At 48.7% G+C, this 16,519-nt stretch overlaps 1 protein-coding gene across 1 annotated transcript in view; it reads right to left on the reverse strand.

Moving 5' to 3' along the window:
* Nucleotides 1-4,890: 4,890 nt before the first annotated feature.
* Nucleotides 4,891-16,519, reverse strand: part of FBXO38 (F-box protein 38) — a 19,669-nt gene continuing 8,040 nt past the window's right edge. The window contains exons 14-21 of the mRNA XM_005418808.2: nucleotides 14,653-15,354; nucleotides 12,914-13,014; nucleotides 12,652-12,754; nucleotides 11,552-11,718; nucleotides 10,326-10,471; nucleotides 9,336-9,439; nucleotides 8,994-9,107; nucleotides 4,891-6,779 (exon numbers count right to left, since the gene is read on the reverse strand). Of these exons, the coding sequence (XP_005418865.1) occupies nucleotides 6,601-6,779; nucleotides 8,994-9,107; nucleotides 9,336-9,439; nucleotides 10,326-10,471; nucleotides 11,552-11,718; nucleotides 12,652-12,754; nucleotides 12,914-13,014; nucleotides 14,653-15,354 (1,616 nt within the window). The 3' untranslated portion in view covers nucleotides 4,891-6,600. The remainder of the gene's footprint in view (nucleotides 6,780-8,993; nucleotides 9,108-9,335; nucleotides 9,440-10,325; nucleotides 10,472-11,551; nucleotides 11,719-12,651; nucleotides 12,755-12,913; nucleotides 13,015-14,652; nucleotides 15,355-16,519) is intronic.

Raw genomic sequence — 16,519 nt, forward strand, 5'->3', positions numbered from 1 at the left:
CCAGCCCGTGCAGGGACTCCTGCTGCTCCTTTCCAGCTGTTCTTTTCCAGCTGCTGATTTCCTTTCCTCTCCAGCTGCCCCCTGCCCAGCTCACCCCATCCTGAAGGTCACAGCTGTGGGGTGGCACCGAGCTGCCCCATCCCTGCTGGCTCTGCCTGGAGCCTGGGCACTGCCAGGGGAGGAGCAGCCCCACGTTTTCTCCAGGAGAACAAGAGGAAATGTTTGCTGCCCTTTGGTTCCAGCCCCAGCTGCTGCTCCCTGACCCTGCAGGGCTCTGCAATGCCCTGGTGGTGTTTCCTGGCCAGGGAGGACCCCAGGGTGTGCAGGAGCTGAGTGGGAACAGCAGGGCCAGCCCAGAGCTGTCCCCATCCCTCCCCTGAGCAAACTTTGGGCGTTCTGAGGCAGCAGAAGCTTGGCCAGGAGCCAGAGCCAATGGATCACTAAGTGCCATCTTGGAAAACAAACCACCTAAACCCTTTTCTAGCTACATTTGGAAGAGAGACTTCTACTTACCTTTGCCACCTTTATTTTTCTATTTGTTGCTGGTCTCTTCCAGTCGAGGCAAGGAGTTTTCCAGAGTTTCCAGTCTCACATTTGCCAAGATCTCAGTCCTCAGCTGCTTCCTGCATGTCGGTGTTGCCACGTTCCTCGTGGGCTGCTTCCCCCTTTGCATGGAAAGGGTGGGCAAGGCTCTGAACTCCTCAAATTTGGGAAAAGGATTTTCATGCAGGATCAAGACCATGAGCCTCGACCCTTTTTAGGTGAAAATCTACCCCAAGATGCCACCCTGAGCCTAGAAAATACAATTGTACTTTGTCATATCGTGGAACCATGTACAGATATTTTTAATGTACAAAGAAAAGCTGACATTATTTATTATTTTTTATCAGGAACATGTGGTTTTTTCATTAAAAGCTTCTAGACCAAGGAGCTTAACATTCTATGTATTATTATTTAGTAATATTTCTGTTGCTATGTGACAGGTATTTACTGCAAACAGACAAATCCCGCTCAGAACAAACAAAAATGTTGCTCAGTAGGAGAAATGTTGTGCATGAGAAGAACAAGTGGCTTCCTGGCCAAGGTGTCTGACTTCTTTAAATACTTCCACAGCAAAGTCACTGATAAAGCTTCACACCCTTTTCCTGTAGGATTCAGGACACTGGGCAGAAACAGCCCCAAGCTGGAATGCTGAGGTAGAAAATTGCTGGCTGCTGGAAAGACACAAATTATTGGTGTTTGTGGTGGAAGGTGCTCCTGGTTCATCTCTGGGACCTAGTTGGCAATGACCTGTTTTTACAGGGTTTTATTCCCAAAAAAATTCATTTAACTTTACTCTTGACACCAGAACTGTGGAGAGAAAAAAGCCATTATTGAAAGTTTGGCAAAAAACCATCCAGGGCTGCTTCAGTGCTGTGATCCTCCCCTCTGTGGAAGTGCCCACAGGTATTCTTGGGCTTTGGGCACACGAGGCTGCAGAACAGCTTGGCTTGGTTTCACCTCAAGTGTCAAATTTCTCAAGGAAATCCTGAAAAAAAGCTTTTCCCTGTCCCCATTGAAGGGCATCACATCTTGGTGTGGAATTTCCTGGAGTGAGATGGAACCAGCAGCACAGGGAGGGCTTCTTTGGTTCTGCTTTGTCCTTCAGGCATTGTTTTCTCCTTTATTTTTATGTGCATTAGGAGAAGATCTCTTTTGAATTTAAAATAAACTCCCGGTTTCCCCAGGGGCAACATTCCCAAGGCTCTGTCAATGGGAGCAGTGGCTCACCAGCCAAAATGGTCAAAGGCTCTCACTGGGAAAAGGCTCCCCCACTTCCAACTGAAATTCCAACCACCAAATGTCCCTGTCCTGGATGGACACCAGGACACCTCTGATCCCTCCCAGGGCTCAGCAAACCTGTCAGGACCCACCTGGCAGCTCCTGCTCGCTCAGCCAATAATCCCAGCACAGCTTCTGTGACCCAGCAGTGCCACTGTGCCACCAGCAGTGGAGAATTCCCCTGGAAAAGGAGGGGTCTCATGGAAAGCCCCACTCTGCATTCCCCTGGCTGCTCCTGTGGCCTCCCAGCTGAGCTTTGCCCATCGTGGCTGGTGGTGCCAGTCCTTGCCTGTGCTCAGTGTCTGTGCTGCGGTGGCTGTTCCTAAAAATAAAAACTCCTCTCTGGACTGGCAGTGAACTCCAGCTTGGGCTCATTTCTGGTGCTGCTGGCACTCCAGGCTGGGAGCAGGTGCCACCTCCCAGCTGCCCCTCAGGAGGCTCCAGGGGCTGGAGCAGGGAGGGGAATCTGCCCCTCTTTGCTTTTCCTACAACTCCTGCCAGGAGGGGACAGCCGGGGGGGTCGGGCTGTGCAGGGTGCTCAGGCACTGGAACTGCCCAGGGAGTTGTGCAGAGCCAGAAGGGCCCCCCTGAGCCTCCTTTTCTCCAGGCTGAGCCCCTTTCCAGCTCCCTCAGCCCTTCTGGGGCTCCAGACCCTTCCCAGCTCCTTTCCCTTCCCTGGGCACACTCCAGCCCCTGCAGGTCCCAGCTCCAGAGCCCCTGGAGGTCCCTCAGCAGGGCCAGGACAGGGGACAGTCCCTGCCCTGCTCCTGACTGTCCCCCTGCTCACAGGACTTTGTTCATTACCAATTGTGATTTATTTGCAGTGCATGAGCCCCCACCTTGTCCTGGCCCCTTACCTGGAGGATTCCCAGGTCCCTGTGGAGCTGCTGATGGGATCAGAGCCATCCAAAGGGATTCATGTGAGAAATGAAAGCCAAAGGTCCCCTGGATGTGGAGCAGTGGATCCCCTGCTCCAGAGACACTCTTTTGGCAAACTCTGCTCCTCCAGGGGTGTTGGTTCCACCAAAGGACACTTCAGGGAAGATGGACATTGAGAATGGGTCACTGAAAACCTGCAGAGCTGACAGGTAAATGATGCTCACCTTGTCTCTGACTCAAAATGGCTTTGATTTTACCTCATCTGCTCCTCCTGTCCCCTGCTGGCTCCAGAGCTCTGTGAACAATCAGCAATGCTGCATTAGCTACATAAATGCTGCTTTTGCATTTCCAAATACCCTCAGTTCAGGGATTACTGCAGATATCTTCAGCCTAAAGCTCATCTCACCCAAGATTGTGGCTTTAGGATGGAGTTCACTCGCAGCTGGCCCTGCTCAGCAAGAGGAGGGAGAATCAGAAGGTATTTAAGACTCTTCTTTGTGTCAGCCTGACTTAATAACGTGCCCAGAACCAAGCAATGGGGCCCAGATCGTGTCCAGCTCGTTCCCAGCACAGATGAAATGCAGGAGCAGCTCCAGCCAGGAGCTGCTTTAGGAGCAGGCAGCCCACACAGGCACTGAGTCATTCCCACCCAGCTCTGGGAGTGCTGAAGGCAAGGAGAGCATCTCCATTCTGTACCTGGCAGCTGGGAACCCTTCCCCAGTTTAGGATCCTCTTTTCCTCCCCATTTGAGCTCCTGAGCCACCTCTGAGCACTCCCAGGCCAAAAGGCAAGAAATCTGTAGAGAATTAATAACACAGACTCAATAAAAATATACCAAAGCTTTTAGTTCTTCCAGTTTTTGTATAAATTTTCCTGAATAAACCCCCAGTTTATCTCCTGCCAACACCCAGGGAGTGCTGAGGAGCTGAAGGGAGCCCCTCAGGGGATGGGCCCTGGCTTTGGCTGCTCTGTTGTCACATGCAGTGCACACAGGGCCAAGGTGTCCCTGTCCCACCCTGACAAGAGGTTAAGTTGGAATTGCTTAACTGTGAACTAAAAGTGGAAATCCTGGGCAAGGGGATCCTCACACCCTGAGCAGCCTGGAGAGAGAGCAGGGGCATCATTCCTGTCTCCATCAACCCCTTACAGCTTCTCAAACAAAACCACTTCCAAAATCCTTTCCTTTTTGAAGCCCAAGCACTGATTCTGCTCTCCTCCTCAAGGAGAGGGAAAAGCAGCCCTAGCACAGTGAGCACGAGGGGAGGCTGTGCCCCTGTGCTGTGCCCAAACACTCCTTGGCCTTTCCCTGTTTACCTTCTGTACTATTTAGATGACATTTCCAGGCACCTGAGCCTCTCCCAGCTGGGATCTCTGCATCCTCTTCCAGGAGCTGTGGGAAAAGCAGCGGCAGAGTCACCTCAGGCTCTCTCCCTGTCAGTGGAACCACCAGCAGCAGCAGCTGCCTTTTCCAGCTGGACTGGACCTGAGGGGCTCAGTGCTCCTCAGGGACTGCAAGAGGAGCCCCCTCTGACTGCAAGAGTCCTTCTGACTGTGCTCCTGCACAGAGGGACAGAAACCCCACCAAGATTTCACCTCCCTAGTGGGGCTGAGTCAGGGCTGACCCAGGGAAGAAATTCCTGCTCCATGTTTTCCCCAAACCACACCCAGGGGGAAGCAGGGCACAGAGGTGGTGCCGTCACATTTCCTCCAGCATTTCCTTACCTTGCAGCTCAGTGCTGGCCAGGCTGCCTTTGGAGCTCCCTCTGGGACCCAGGAGCAAACATCCCTGGATTCAGGGGCTGTGCTGGACCCCAGCCTGTCCCCACAGAGCTGGAACTCCTGTGCTGCAAGGAGGAGCAGCATCACTGTCCCCTTACCTGAGGGACAGCAGCTGCTCCTCCTGCCACACACCAGGCACAAGGAGGAGCTGAAGCCTGGCACAGAAACATCAGAGCTGGGCAGAGCCAGGGAAGCCTCCCCTGCCGTGGTGATTAAATAGAAGTGCCCAAAACAGCCATGAAATGGAGAAAGGAGGAAGCTCAGAGCCAAAAGATCAAATCCCCAGAAGATCCCAGCTCCTCCCTCCCCCCAGCCCTCAGGAGATGGACACAGGGGATTTAGGCACTGCTGTAAAATGGGTGTCACATTTCAGAGGGCAAAATCACTGCAAGGTTCCATTGCTTCCAGAGATACTGAATATAAACAAACACTTTATTTGTGTAAATACTTCTGCAAAAGGCTGCAGTGAGGAGACACCAGCTGGAGACCGGTGCAGTACTCCAGAAACTCAGTAACATTTTCTGGACTAAAATGGTAAATCTGACATAATCAATGACTCAGAGGACTTGAAACACTTCTAGAAAGGGTCACAATTGTTTTGGCTGAATATCATTGAATACATTATCTATGGTTAATTAAATATAAGAGTTATAATAAACCATTGACTGTGATCCTGCATTAAAGCAAATTTAGTAACATTCACATTCTCTGGTGTTTAATGCTCCACCTCCAGTCAGCACAGAGCAGGGCTGAGGAAATGCTCCCATTAGGCACCATTCTCCCCCTCTTATCCCATGTATTTCTAATTCCACATTATCCCAAGAATTCCCACAGAGAGCCTGAGAAAACCAACACTGCCTTGGCTGTGTGGAGCAGCTTCACCCCAGTTTTACAGAGCTAAACATCACAGAAATCCCCATAACCACATTTACCCCAAATTCAGAAAATCACCATCAGGATGATGAGCAAAACGGGATAAAATGGTCTAAATTGTACAGCTTTTCCTCAGGAAGTGTCATTTTCTAGGCTGGTAACACCAGTTTTAAACCAGCATGGATGAGAGACCAGGCCAGAGCTGGGAACTGGCCTCAGCCCTGGGAGTGCCACACCAAAATGTGCATTTCACACCTCACTGGCAGCAAATCCCCACCAAACACCTGTGGGCACTGGGAGCACCTTTCAATACACAACACACACACATTTTGGGGCAAACAGCAGCAGTTTTTACTGACCAGTGGAAAATGTGCATTCAGGAGGGAGCAGAAGCCAGAGCTGCCTGGCTGTGTCACACACCCTGTGCTGCCACAGCCACCAGGCAGCTCCACATCCCCTGCTCTGCCTGCCTGGAGGGAGAGCTCAGCTTCCAGCCAGCCACAATGGGCACAGTTCTGTTCAGGAGGGTGGAACCAACAATCAGCAACTTGATTTCCATTGTACAGAGTCAAATACGCCAAGAAAATGAAATCTAACAGTACAAAATGCTTGAGAACATTCTGTTTCCAAGGTGCTAAACAAGGGGGCTTCCTTTCCCCCCAAAAATGGGTTGAATATCTCTAGAAACTACCACAGATCACCAAATTCTCTACTTTTTTTTTTTCCTGCTTCTGATCTTTGCAACAGCTGGAGAATATTCTGACCCTTCCAAAAATGCACACAAGACACCAAGATTGTGCTCGACAGGTTTACTCAGACTGGACTCTTAAATGCTTAAGAAAAAGGCACAGATTAAAAGAGACTCTGATGACTCTTTTGAACACAGCAAATGGAATTGTTCTTTATAAGGAAAAAAAATACTGCCATGATTGTATGGGTTGAAAAGTTCAAATCTTCTTTCCCTTTCCTAATTATTGGCCTTCATTAAAATGGAACTTAAATAATTGTATAAACATATGAAATAAAGTCTCAGTATTAGGAAGTTTTGTTTTTGTTTTTTTTGTTTCCTCTATGTACAACTCTTAGTATACAATTTGTACTTTCCACTTTACATTTAACTACATCCTCCTGGCCACGGGGAGAGCCGAGGGTGCCTCGGTGGGAAATGCTTTGCATTTGGGAAAAAAAAATCCTGCTTTTTCTTGGCCAGCAGTGCCAGGGGGAGGGAGGGCAGGCTGGGGACACCCCTCAGATGTAGTCATCCTCCACGGGCTCGCCGTTGACGTCGCAGTAGTGGATGAAGATGGCCACGACCCTCTGGAACACGCCCCTCCTGACCTGGCGCAGCTCCGAGATCTCCTCGCCGATGGTCTCCATGCAGATGTCAGCTGAGAGCTGCCCCTTCCTCCTCGGGGCGTAGATGGTGGCTGGGCAGAGACAGCAAGGAAAAGGAGATGTTTCTCCCAAAAGCGTTCCCCAGCCAGGCTGGCTCTGCATTCAGACTCAAAGAGGAAAAGCCTCGCTTGACCGGCTGGGTTTAAGGGATGTTCTCTCCTGCCTTCCTCAGGGCTTCCCAGAGCTCCAGCCCCCATGTCCAAATGTTGGGAGTGGAATGAACCCCAGAGCACCAGAAAGCCTCTCCCTGAGCCCTCTCTGACATAATTCCAGGTTATCCATTACTTAAATGCTTTATGAACAACAGCAATTGTTATAAATTGCAAATAAAGCAGCAGGGCTCTCCTGAGTTTTCATGGCTTTAACTCCATGACTCTCTGACATGGTCTGACAGGAAATGGGTTTTCTGGCATACTGTGGTCAGACCAATGGGTGTTCAGATATTAATACTGCACCTGGTTTTGGCCTCTGGGGCATTGGATACGCCTCTGAGAACACAGGGGTTAAAAGCAGAGCTCTCCCCTGGGAGCTTCCTCTAGGAGTCCAGACCTTCCCCTGCCCAGCTGCTGCCATGCGGCCCAGTGAGGTAGGGCCTTGGACAGAGAGGGGAGGTGAAGAGGCCCTTGCAGGATGGAAGGGTGGAAGAGTGAAAGAGCAGTGAGAGGTATTGGGCAGCCCCCCTGAGAGAGAGAGAGAGATGCCGAGAGGTATTGGGCAGCCCCCCCAACCCCGGGAGATGGGAGAGAGAAAGCCGGCGCTCGGCGCTTGGGACTGTGGCCTTGAAGTTGATATTGGCCTGTGGAGAAGGAGGGGGGAAGGGGGGGTGCAGCAGAGAAGGAGCCTGGCCCCGTGTAGGAGCTTTTAACCCTTTTTTTTGGACGATGAAGACCTTGCAGAGCATTGACCTTTTCTGGAGCAGAGATGGAGTGGATGATAAAGAGGAAATGGGCAAGTGATGAGAGTTTGAGCAGTGAGAGATGCTGGAAGAGCAGAGAAGAACCTTAGGTGGGAGAGATGAGGAGTGGCTTGTTGCTGGACTATTTTTGTACAGCCATGGACAGAACCATGCTTCCTTGTGATACAGAGACTGCATCCAGGGGGAAGCGCTGCCTCAGAGTCGGAAGGGTTCGGTTTTGGTGCCCCTCAGCCCCACAGGGTGAACAAATTTGGGGGGGACAGATGGTCCCAAAAAGGAGAGACTGTGCCCTTTCTGGAAGGAGACAAAGCACCCTTAAAGGACGACCCTAGAGGCAGCTCTGGTCCGTGTTCAGTGGTGAGAACACTGGACACGAAAAGGAAGGGGTCACCATGGTGCAAGAAGGACTCCTCTCCTCTTGATGAACTGAGGATTGATTGAAGGTTTTGATGATGGACTGATGGGGAAATGTGGGAGATGTATTGTATTGGAAATGTGGTGGGGGGAGGAGGAAATGTTTCTGTGAAGTTTTTGTTTTCCTTGTGTGTGTTTCTTCTTATTTATAGCAGTGGTGTAGTTAATAAAGCTTTTCTTCCTCTATTTCTAAGTAGGAGCCTGCTTTGCTTATTCCTGGTCACATCTCACAGCAGGCACCAGGGAAAGTGTATTTTCATGGAGGCACTGGCATTGTGCCAGTGTCAAACCATGACACTCTTTAACATCCTGACTCTTAAATACTTATCAATTCTTTGGTAATTCAGACCTTATATTGAACTACAGGCATCAAGCCAAGCTAAAATAAAATTAAATTACATCAGTCCAAAATAAAAATTTAAAAAGAAATTAAAAAATAAAACCATGGAAAAGTATAGCCAAAAAAAAAATCTCTTCCTTGTCCTCTTGAGATTCCTAAACTGGAGCTGGGTAAGATTATCCAAACCAGGATCAATTAAAAATACTTCTAATGAAGGTATAGGTATTTTTAACCAGGATGTTCCTAATTAAGTAATGGAAGAACATTATTTTTCTCTGCTACCAAGCCAGGTTTTTAACTGAGCCCCAGGCCCTGCCTACCATCACATCTTAGCAGACAAGCTCCTCAATACAAAGAGCCACATCTGCAATAAATTCTAACCCACATCCTCGCTGTGCCAGAGTTTCCAGGTCCAGTTTTTAACTTTTATATCAAATTTCTGTGAGTTTTCTCACTTCTCTCCAGCCCACCTCAACAACAGATCTACCAAAGCCAGCCTAAGGAGCAGAAACTGAGAAGGAAAGGGAGGCACTGCCAAAGAAGCAAATCTGTGAAGAAGCAGAGCAGGTTACTCACTCCTCTCATCATCCTCAAAGTCGTATCTGGCGTAGCTGTTGGGCTCTGCTGTCCTCAGGGACCTCAGCCAGGGGAAGTCAGTGATCATGGAGTAAGGAGCACCATCCACAATGCCTGCAGAGGGACAGGTGAGGAGCCAAGAGGAAAACAGCACCCCTGCAGCACCAGCACCCCTCAGACTCTGATCAGCACAAAGCAGATCAGATCAAATCACTTATTCCCTCACGGAACTGTTTCCCCACTTCCTCACAAGGAACATTCTCCACACCTCTGGGGATGATGCAAAGCTCTTCTCTCAGCAAGAGGCTGAGCAGGAGCCCCCAGCTCCCCACAAACTCTCACCTTCCAGGGTGTAGATGTCCCTGCCCCAGGGGTACTTGGGGTATTTCTTCAGGTCCTCCTCAGTCCTGGTGGCCTCAGGGAAGAACTCGTATTTAATCAGCTCTCTGGGGAGAAGGAGAGAGAGAGAGGTCAGAGACAGGAAATGGGGAGGTGGCAGGGACAACAAGCAAAGGAGAAATCCTAATACCCAGCTTTCCCTTCAAGGAGCCTGAATCCATGGAAAAACTGCCCCAAGAGCCTCAGACCAGCTCAGCCTCCATCCCTTCCCTCTGGAGAGCAACCACAGCCAACAGGGACAGTTCAGAACTGCTGGATGAGATCCACTGACACAATTCCCTGCTGCTGAGAACTTTCAGGAGCTGATACTGATTGAACATCACCTTCCACAGAAACCCACTCCATTTCCTGAAGCAAACCACTCTTTTAAAAATGACTTGTTTTCAGCTTTGAAGACATCTCCCAACTATTCCAACAACTTCAACGTACAACTGAATTATTGCTGGATGAATGTGAGGTTATTGTTGGAGAATTTATAGGATTTTCCCTATGGGTTCACAGTCTGCTTTATATTAAATACATCTTGCCACTGGATTTACACTGCACCACCCAGACTTCAACCTTCAGTAGTAACCAAAGGGATTTTCTTTTTTAATTTGGGTGACAGAATAGAGCAAATGTGGAGCTGCAGCTGCTACAGGACACCTTGGCAGAGTCCCTGGAGGGCAAATGCTCCCTGGGGAGGGTCAAGGCTGCCTGGATGTGAGCAATACTCACTGGTTGATGCTGGCTATGGTGTCTCAGGGTTCTCTGGATGTGAGCAATACTCACTGGTTGATGCTGGCTATGGTGTCTCAGGGTTCTCTGGATGTGGGCAGTACTCACTGGTTGATGCTGGCTATGGTGTCTCAGGGTTCTCTGGATGTGGGCAGTACTCACTGGTTGATGTTGGCTATGGTGTCTCAGGGTTCTCTGGATGTGGGCAGTACTCACTGGTTGATGTTGGCTATGGTGTCCATCCAGCTCCTCACCCGCACCTTGTTGCGGACGTTGGGGGGGTTGCTGAACTCGTGGATGATGCAGATGTGGTAGGGGTAGGGGCCACTGAAGATTTTCTGCTCCAGAGTCAGCGTGTCCACCTGGGGACAAAGATTTGTGAGCACCACAAACACTGCCATGGGGCTGCAGAGTCAAGAGCAAACAGGTATTGACCAAATCCCCAGGAAATGCAGCAATAGCAGAGAATTTTAACAGCAAAATAAATACTGGACTGAGGGCAGTGAAACCTCCTCAGGGCAGCTTTGGCAATTTATCTTCTTGGGTACTGGAATTGGATGGGAAATGTCTAATTTCTGATATCTTTCCCAACTCCAATGTGTAAATAAACTCCATAAAATTACAGAATTATCTAAAACTATTTTTCTCTCTCAGAATTTTTGTTACAAGGAGGCAATCAGTGATTTGGGGTTTTATTCCCATCTAATATTTTTACCACTGTCCTTTAAGAGATGTGGTTTCAAAGCAAAGCTGATTTTATGGATTTTATGTACAATCAACCTTACCCTGTTGGCAAACCACGACAGGAAAGCAGGAGAGGAGCAGCATCACAGAGGGATAAAATCAAACTTTCCCAACCTTCCAGATCTTAAATGAAGCCCTCATAAATCCACACCAGATGATTTAAACAACTCCCTAAATGTCCCTGCTTCCAGCTCCTACACACCCTGGGGGAGGAGAGGGTGGCTCCCAGTCCCACCAGTGTCCCGCAACACAGAGCCTTCAGAACCCCAAACTCTGCTGTTCCTCAGTCTAACAGGACATGGGTCAAGGATTTCAGATCCCTGTGCCATGCTCTGCTCACACACAGTTACCAAGCGCAGCCAGGCTCTCACAGTCCGAGTTATTCAGTTTGAAATGAACTCAATGCATCTGTCCTAGGGTGACTTTATGATGCTGGTATCCCCAATCACCTGTTCTGTTTTTGCTGGATATGAAGCTCTGCACCTTTAAGAGTGCAGTTTACAATATCCTCTAATCCAATGAATACTGGAGATAGTGAATTTTAATATTTAATCTAGCAGAGTGTCTTCAAATCCAAGCAGCAGGTTCTGCAATAAAAGCCCTGCTGGGTTCAAACACCAAATTTCAGGGTTCTGTTGTTGTCCCATTCCCTGCCCCAGCTGCAGGGGTGTCCCAGGGAGGCCAGGTTGGCTCTGTACCTGCTGCATGGGACGAAGGTAGATGATCCTGTTCCTCTCTGGGGGCATCCTGAGGATCTGATCCAGCACCTGATCCATGTTCAGCTTCTTGCACTGGGCGTAGTCAAAGCGATTCACCACGGGGGCATTTTCCACCTTCAGGTGCTTCAGCACACGGCACCTGGTGGCTGGGAAAGGAAATAAAACACCTCAGGAGCCTCCTGTCAAAGGATTTCAAGGCTGGCAGGTGCAAAACAAGGCAAACAAGCAATAAAAGTTCCAAAAGATTACATAAGTATATCAGATATAGCCCAGCTCTTCATTTTCTCCATAGTATCATCAAACTTTTCTGCTGTGACCCTGCCAGAAGTGGCCTTTTAAAATGCCATGTCAAATTTCATCTAATAACCTTTTCCTCCCTCTGTTTCCTTACACTGAAATGATCTGAGGACTGCCACAACTTCCAAAATCAGCTCAAACACGGAGGACTGGGAAGCCACACAATGGAAAATAAAATTGTTTCCTTTCTAGCAACACTGCTCATGTAATGAAAATTGCCTTCAAAATCAATGTATGCTCTAAGTATTCTGGAATAAAGAAATAATTCCTTTCTTTCTGCTAAGCAGACAGATCTGGTGTCAGAAGAAAAAGTCTTCATTTGGATGGTGCAGAAAACAATAAATGACCCAATCCAGGAGCAGTCACACCCCGGCATGTGAAACTAATGCAACCTAAGAGCCAGCACTGCAAACAGATTTTTATCATGTCAAGGAGCAAAAGTATCATCCTGTCAGCTGAAAAACCTAGGGGAGAATGAAGAAATGAGAGAAAAACAAGGTACTCAAACTCGTTTCATCAACTCCTAATTACTGTATTACCACTCTTCAATAAACATTTCATCTCCCTAATTGTCAGATCATTTCAGCTGTTGATTTTCAGATATTAATCTTTATTAAAGCTGTTATAGGAGCCATTCAGAGTGGGAAGCAGCAATATTTGGAGTTCTAATTCATCAGCAATGCAGCTGATGAATACAAAATGAGCAGTGGCCTGACTTGAATTCTTTCTGGAATTTCCAATCATGCCAGAGGGAGGAGGCAGCCCTGCCATGAACCACATACCATGGATGAACATCATTTTGGGGCAGTCTTTCAGCACCAAATCTGTTATTCCACAGTTGGTCAATGTGATTCCTACAAGGTTTTTGGATTTCAAAGTCAGTACCTGGGGAAAATGGAAAAAAAAGTATGAAAGGGTAAAAATGAAAGAACAATAAATTGAATTTTATGAGATACAGGAGGATATGAATTAATATAATACAGGTTCAGTTCCCAACAGGTGTTTATGGTGATGAAGCTGCAGGGGTGAAGGAAAAGCCCTTACCTGAACATGATCATCCTCAATCACAGGGTCACTGGTGCTGGTGGATTTGTCAGCTGTCCTTTTCCTCTTGGTGGTTTGCCTTGGCTTTGGCTTTGCTACTTCTGGAAACAAAAACATGGCAAAATCTTTCCTCTGCTCCATGTCAGGACAGCTGAGAACAGCCCATGACAACTTTTCCCACCCAGGTAAATCCAAACACCTGCCTGGCTTCAGAACCAGTTTCTGCTTGCTCAAACCCTACTGCCAGCTTGGTGCTCAGAATTATTAAATAAATAACTTTATAGGTGAAAACCCAGGAATGCTGAAGCTACACCACAGAAAGATGTGGAGCCAGGAAAAGAAAAGATTCATGGTTAGGTTACACTTGAGTCTCTGCAGGAAACAGAACATCCTTGACAAATACAAGACCCAAAATAGCTTTAATGTTTAAATAGCAAAAATTATCTCAAACTTCTGGAAAATCTGTTCTTCGTAACTGTCACGAAATTTTTCCTAATACTGCAAAGGATGCCCAGGTATAAAATCCTTTAATGTTCCCAAGCTCCACCAGGGACCTCAAATTCTTGCTTGATTTGATAGATGAGTCTTTGAAAAAAAAATCACCACAAGCATTACTTCCAACAGAAAGAGGAAAAAATGTCCTAGAATTAATTTTCTGTCATTAACACAGCAAAATGAGAAATTATTTTACTAAAACTAAGCTGTCTTTATTAAAACATATAGCACGTGCACAAAGATCCCCAAATTAATTACTGGTCCTAAGGTAGAAACCAGACTTTTTAAATTTATTAGCAAGATCTCTTCTTGAAACCTGAGCTGCATCTACCTGCAGAACATCTGAGGTGATTTAGGTTTTGTTAACACGTGGGAGCATTAAATAAACTGGAAGAACATCCGGATATGAAGTGTTTGAATCATTCCATGTTAACAGAGGCAGGAATTTTTCCTCAATCTTCCCTACCTCCAGCACTCACAGTTGTGTAAGCAGCACATTTCATCTTTCAGTTTCATTTTACCTGCCAGACATTCCCAGCAAAGAATCCTGGATATATGAGGTTGTGCCACACTAAGATGATTATTTTGGAAACCAAGTATATTTGAAGAAACAGCAAGTTCCCCTCTCACATCTGTTGTTTTCTCCCTTCATTCCAGCCCTTCAGGGGTTTTATTTTATGTCAGGCGAACAAAACAATAATGTGAAGCATGAAGGTGTTTAACAAAAGGACAATTTTCAGTAAGTTTGATCACCCTGCCTTTAACACTTTGAAGCAGAACCCAATGCAGGTCCAAAAGCCTGGCTCAATTGTAATTATGACTTCATTAGTTGATAAAGCACCAGTTATAACCTTTGCCTTCTTGTTCAGATCTAAATGTAGCTGCTGCCTTTGCAGGGAGCGTTTTAATGGAGAGACAACTGTTTCAATGAATCACAGCCTCCACAGGCAGGCAGAGTACCAAAAAATTGCATTTGCTTTTCAATGGAGTAAAGCAAATACTGGTTAGAATGTATGAAGAACACAAAAAGAAAGAGCTGCATGGAGGAAAAAGTCAGTGGCACTTTCAGAGAAACCTGATGATGGCACCTCTGCTCCATCAAGCTCTGACCCCTTGAAACCACTCAGGTTTAAACCCCTGACTAACAAACTGCACCTCAGAGCTCCTGGGGAGCTGCAGCTGCTCAGAGCTGTCTCAGGGCAGCACTGCATGCACTCAGCCCTTACTCTGGCTGTGAGTCCTACCTGGCTCTGACACCAGAGGCACGTGGGACAGCCTGCTCCTGGCCCTGGTCAGGGGTCTCCGTGGGTACTCCTCCTTGCAGTCCAGCTGCCAGCCCGGGGGCTGCGTGCTCTGCTCCTGGCTGCCAGCCCCACAGGCACTCCCACTAGTCCTGTCATGCCCAGGCTCTCCTGCAGCCCCACAGTCTGGCAGTGTCCTAAGTGCAAAGTCTGGCCCGTCCCTGCAGGCCCCACTGGTGGAGGGGCTCTCCCCATCCCACCCCCCGCTCGTCCTGCGCTGCTGTGCCCGGGAGCAGCAGCGGGAGCACACGGAGCTCTCCTCGGGCTCCCTCTCACTGCACCCATCCCTCCTGCAGGGAGAGCAGCCACACTGCCTGCACTCCTCTCCAGCTGCTGGGCTGCTGCCAGCAGAGTGGCTCTGGGCTGCCTGGGCACAGTCAGGGCTGGGGGAAGCAGCACTGCAGGAGCTGGGTGTTGCCGTGGACGCCGGGGCGTTGCTGCAGCTGCTGTAGGAATCCTTGCTCTTGCTCCTCTCGGGCATGTCACTGGCTGCTTTCATGTCAGCTTTGATCTGCTCACTGGTCACCTGGCAGCCCTTCTCACAGCTGCTCTCCTCCACGGGGAACTGCTTGGCCTGGCCCCCGTGGCTGGTGCTGCATCTCTTCCGCAGGGGGGTCTTGCCTTTGCCGCTCACTGCAGGAGTGAAGGGAGGGAGAGCAGTGAGAAACCCCAACAAACCTGAGTGCTCCTCTGTGAAGGTACTGAAACACAGGGCAGCCCAGAGGCCAATGACAATAATCTCCCCAGAAATGGGAATTATTGGTATTTGTAGCTGTTGCTGCACCTTTGGAACATCTTGCAGCCATTTTTGGAGTGATGTGCTGGAGGGTTTGCCACACAAATCCACCAGATTGTCCAGAGCAGCTCACTGCTCACAGAGGCACTCAGAATCAAATACAGAATAGTTTGGGTTGGAAGGACCTTAAAGCTCCTCCAGTGCCCCCCCTGCCATGGCAGGGACACCTTCCACTGTCCCAGGTGCTCCCAGCCCCAGCTGGAGCAAGGTCCAGCCTGGCCTTGGGCACTGCCAGGGATCCAGGGGCAGCCCCAGCTGCTCTGGGCACCCTGTGCCAGGGCCTCACATCCAGTCCTGGAGGGATTTTTTCCTAATATCTAGTCTAGAGAGGCTTCTGTTTTCTTAAATACGAGGAATACATCTGAGAAATCAAACAGGAACAGACAGGACTGAAGTTCACATTTCAGCAGCTCAGCTCCCCCTCCTGGGTCTGGGCAGTGCTGCCAGCAGTAACAGCAGGCTCAGCTCACAGGTGAATAAAAACCCACACAAATCATAACGGAACTTAATCCCAGGATTACTGAGGTTGGAAAAACCCTCCCAGCCCATCCAGTCCCAGCTGTGCCCCATCCTCACCTTGTGCCCAGCTCAGAGCACTGAGCGCCACCTCCAGCCCTTCCCTGGACACCTGCCCCTGCCAAGGCCTGAGCACCCTCTCCAAGCAGGAATTCCTCCTGAATGTCTGCATGAATCCTCTCACCTCATTACAGTACCCAAGCCCCAAATCCCCAATATTGGCAATACAAAAGTTAATGTGAATTCTCTCCAAACACAGATTCTTTCCCCCTGAAACCAGAACTGACATCCACACTGTGGGCTCACAGGCCTGATAAATTCTGTCCATTGGGAATCCCCAAGAGGAGCTGCAGGTCTCTGATCAGCGCAGCACCACTCTGTGTTTCTGTACAAGACCTGTGACTGCAGCCCAAACATGTCCTTGCACCTTCACTCTACATTCCAAACCAAGCTGGAAATGAACCTGAACCACATGGAAAGACTGAAGCAGAAGCAGGA

This window comes from Geospiza fortis, unplaced genomic scaffold, assembly GCF_000277835.1.
Source record: "Geospiza fortis unplaced genomic scaffold, GeoFor_1.0 scaffold55, whole genome shotgun sequence".
NCBI classification, from domain to species: domain Eukaryota; kingdom Metazoa; phylum Chordata; class Aves; order Passeriformes; family Thraupidae; genus Geospiza; species Geospiza fortis.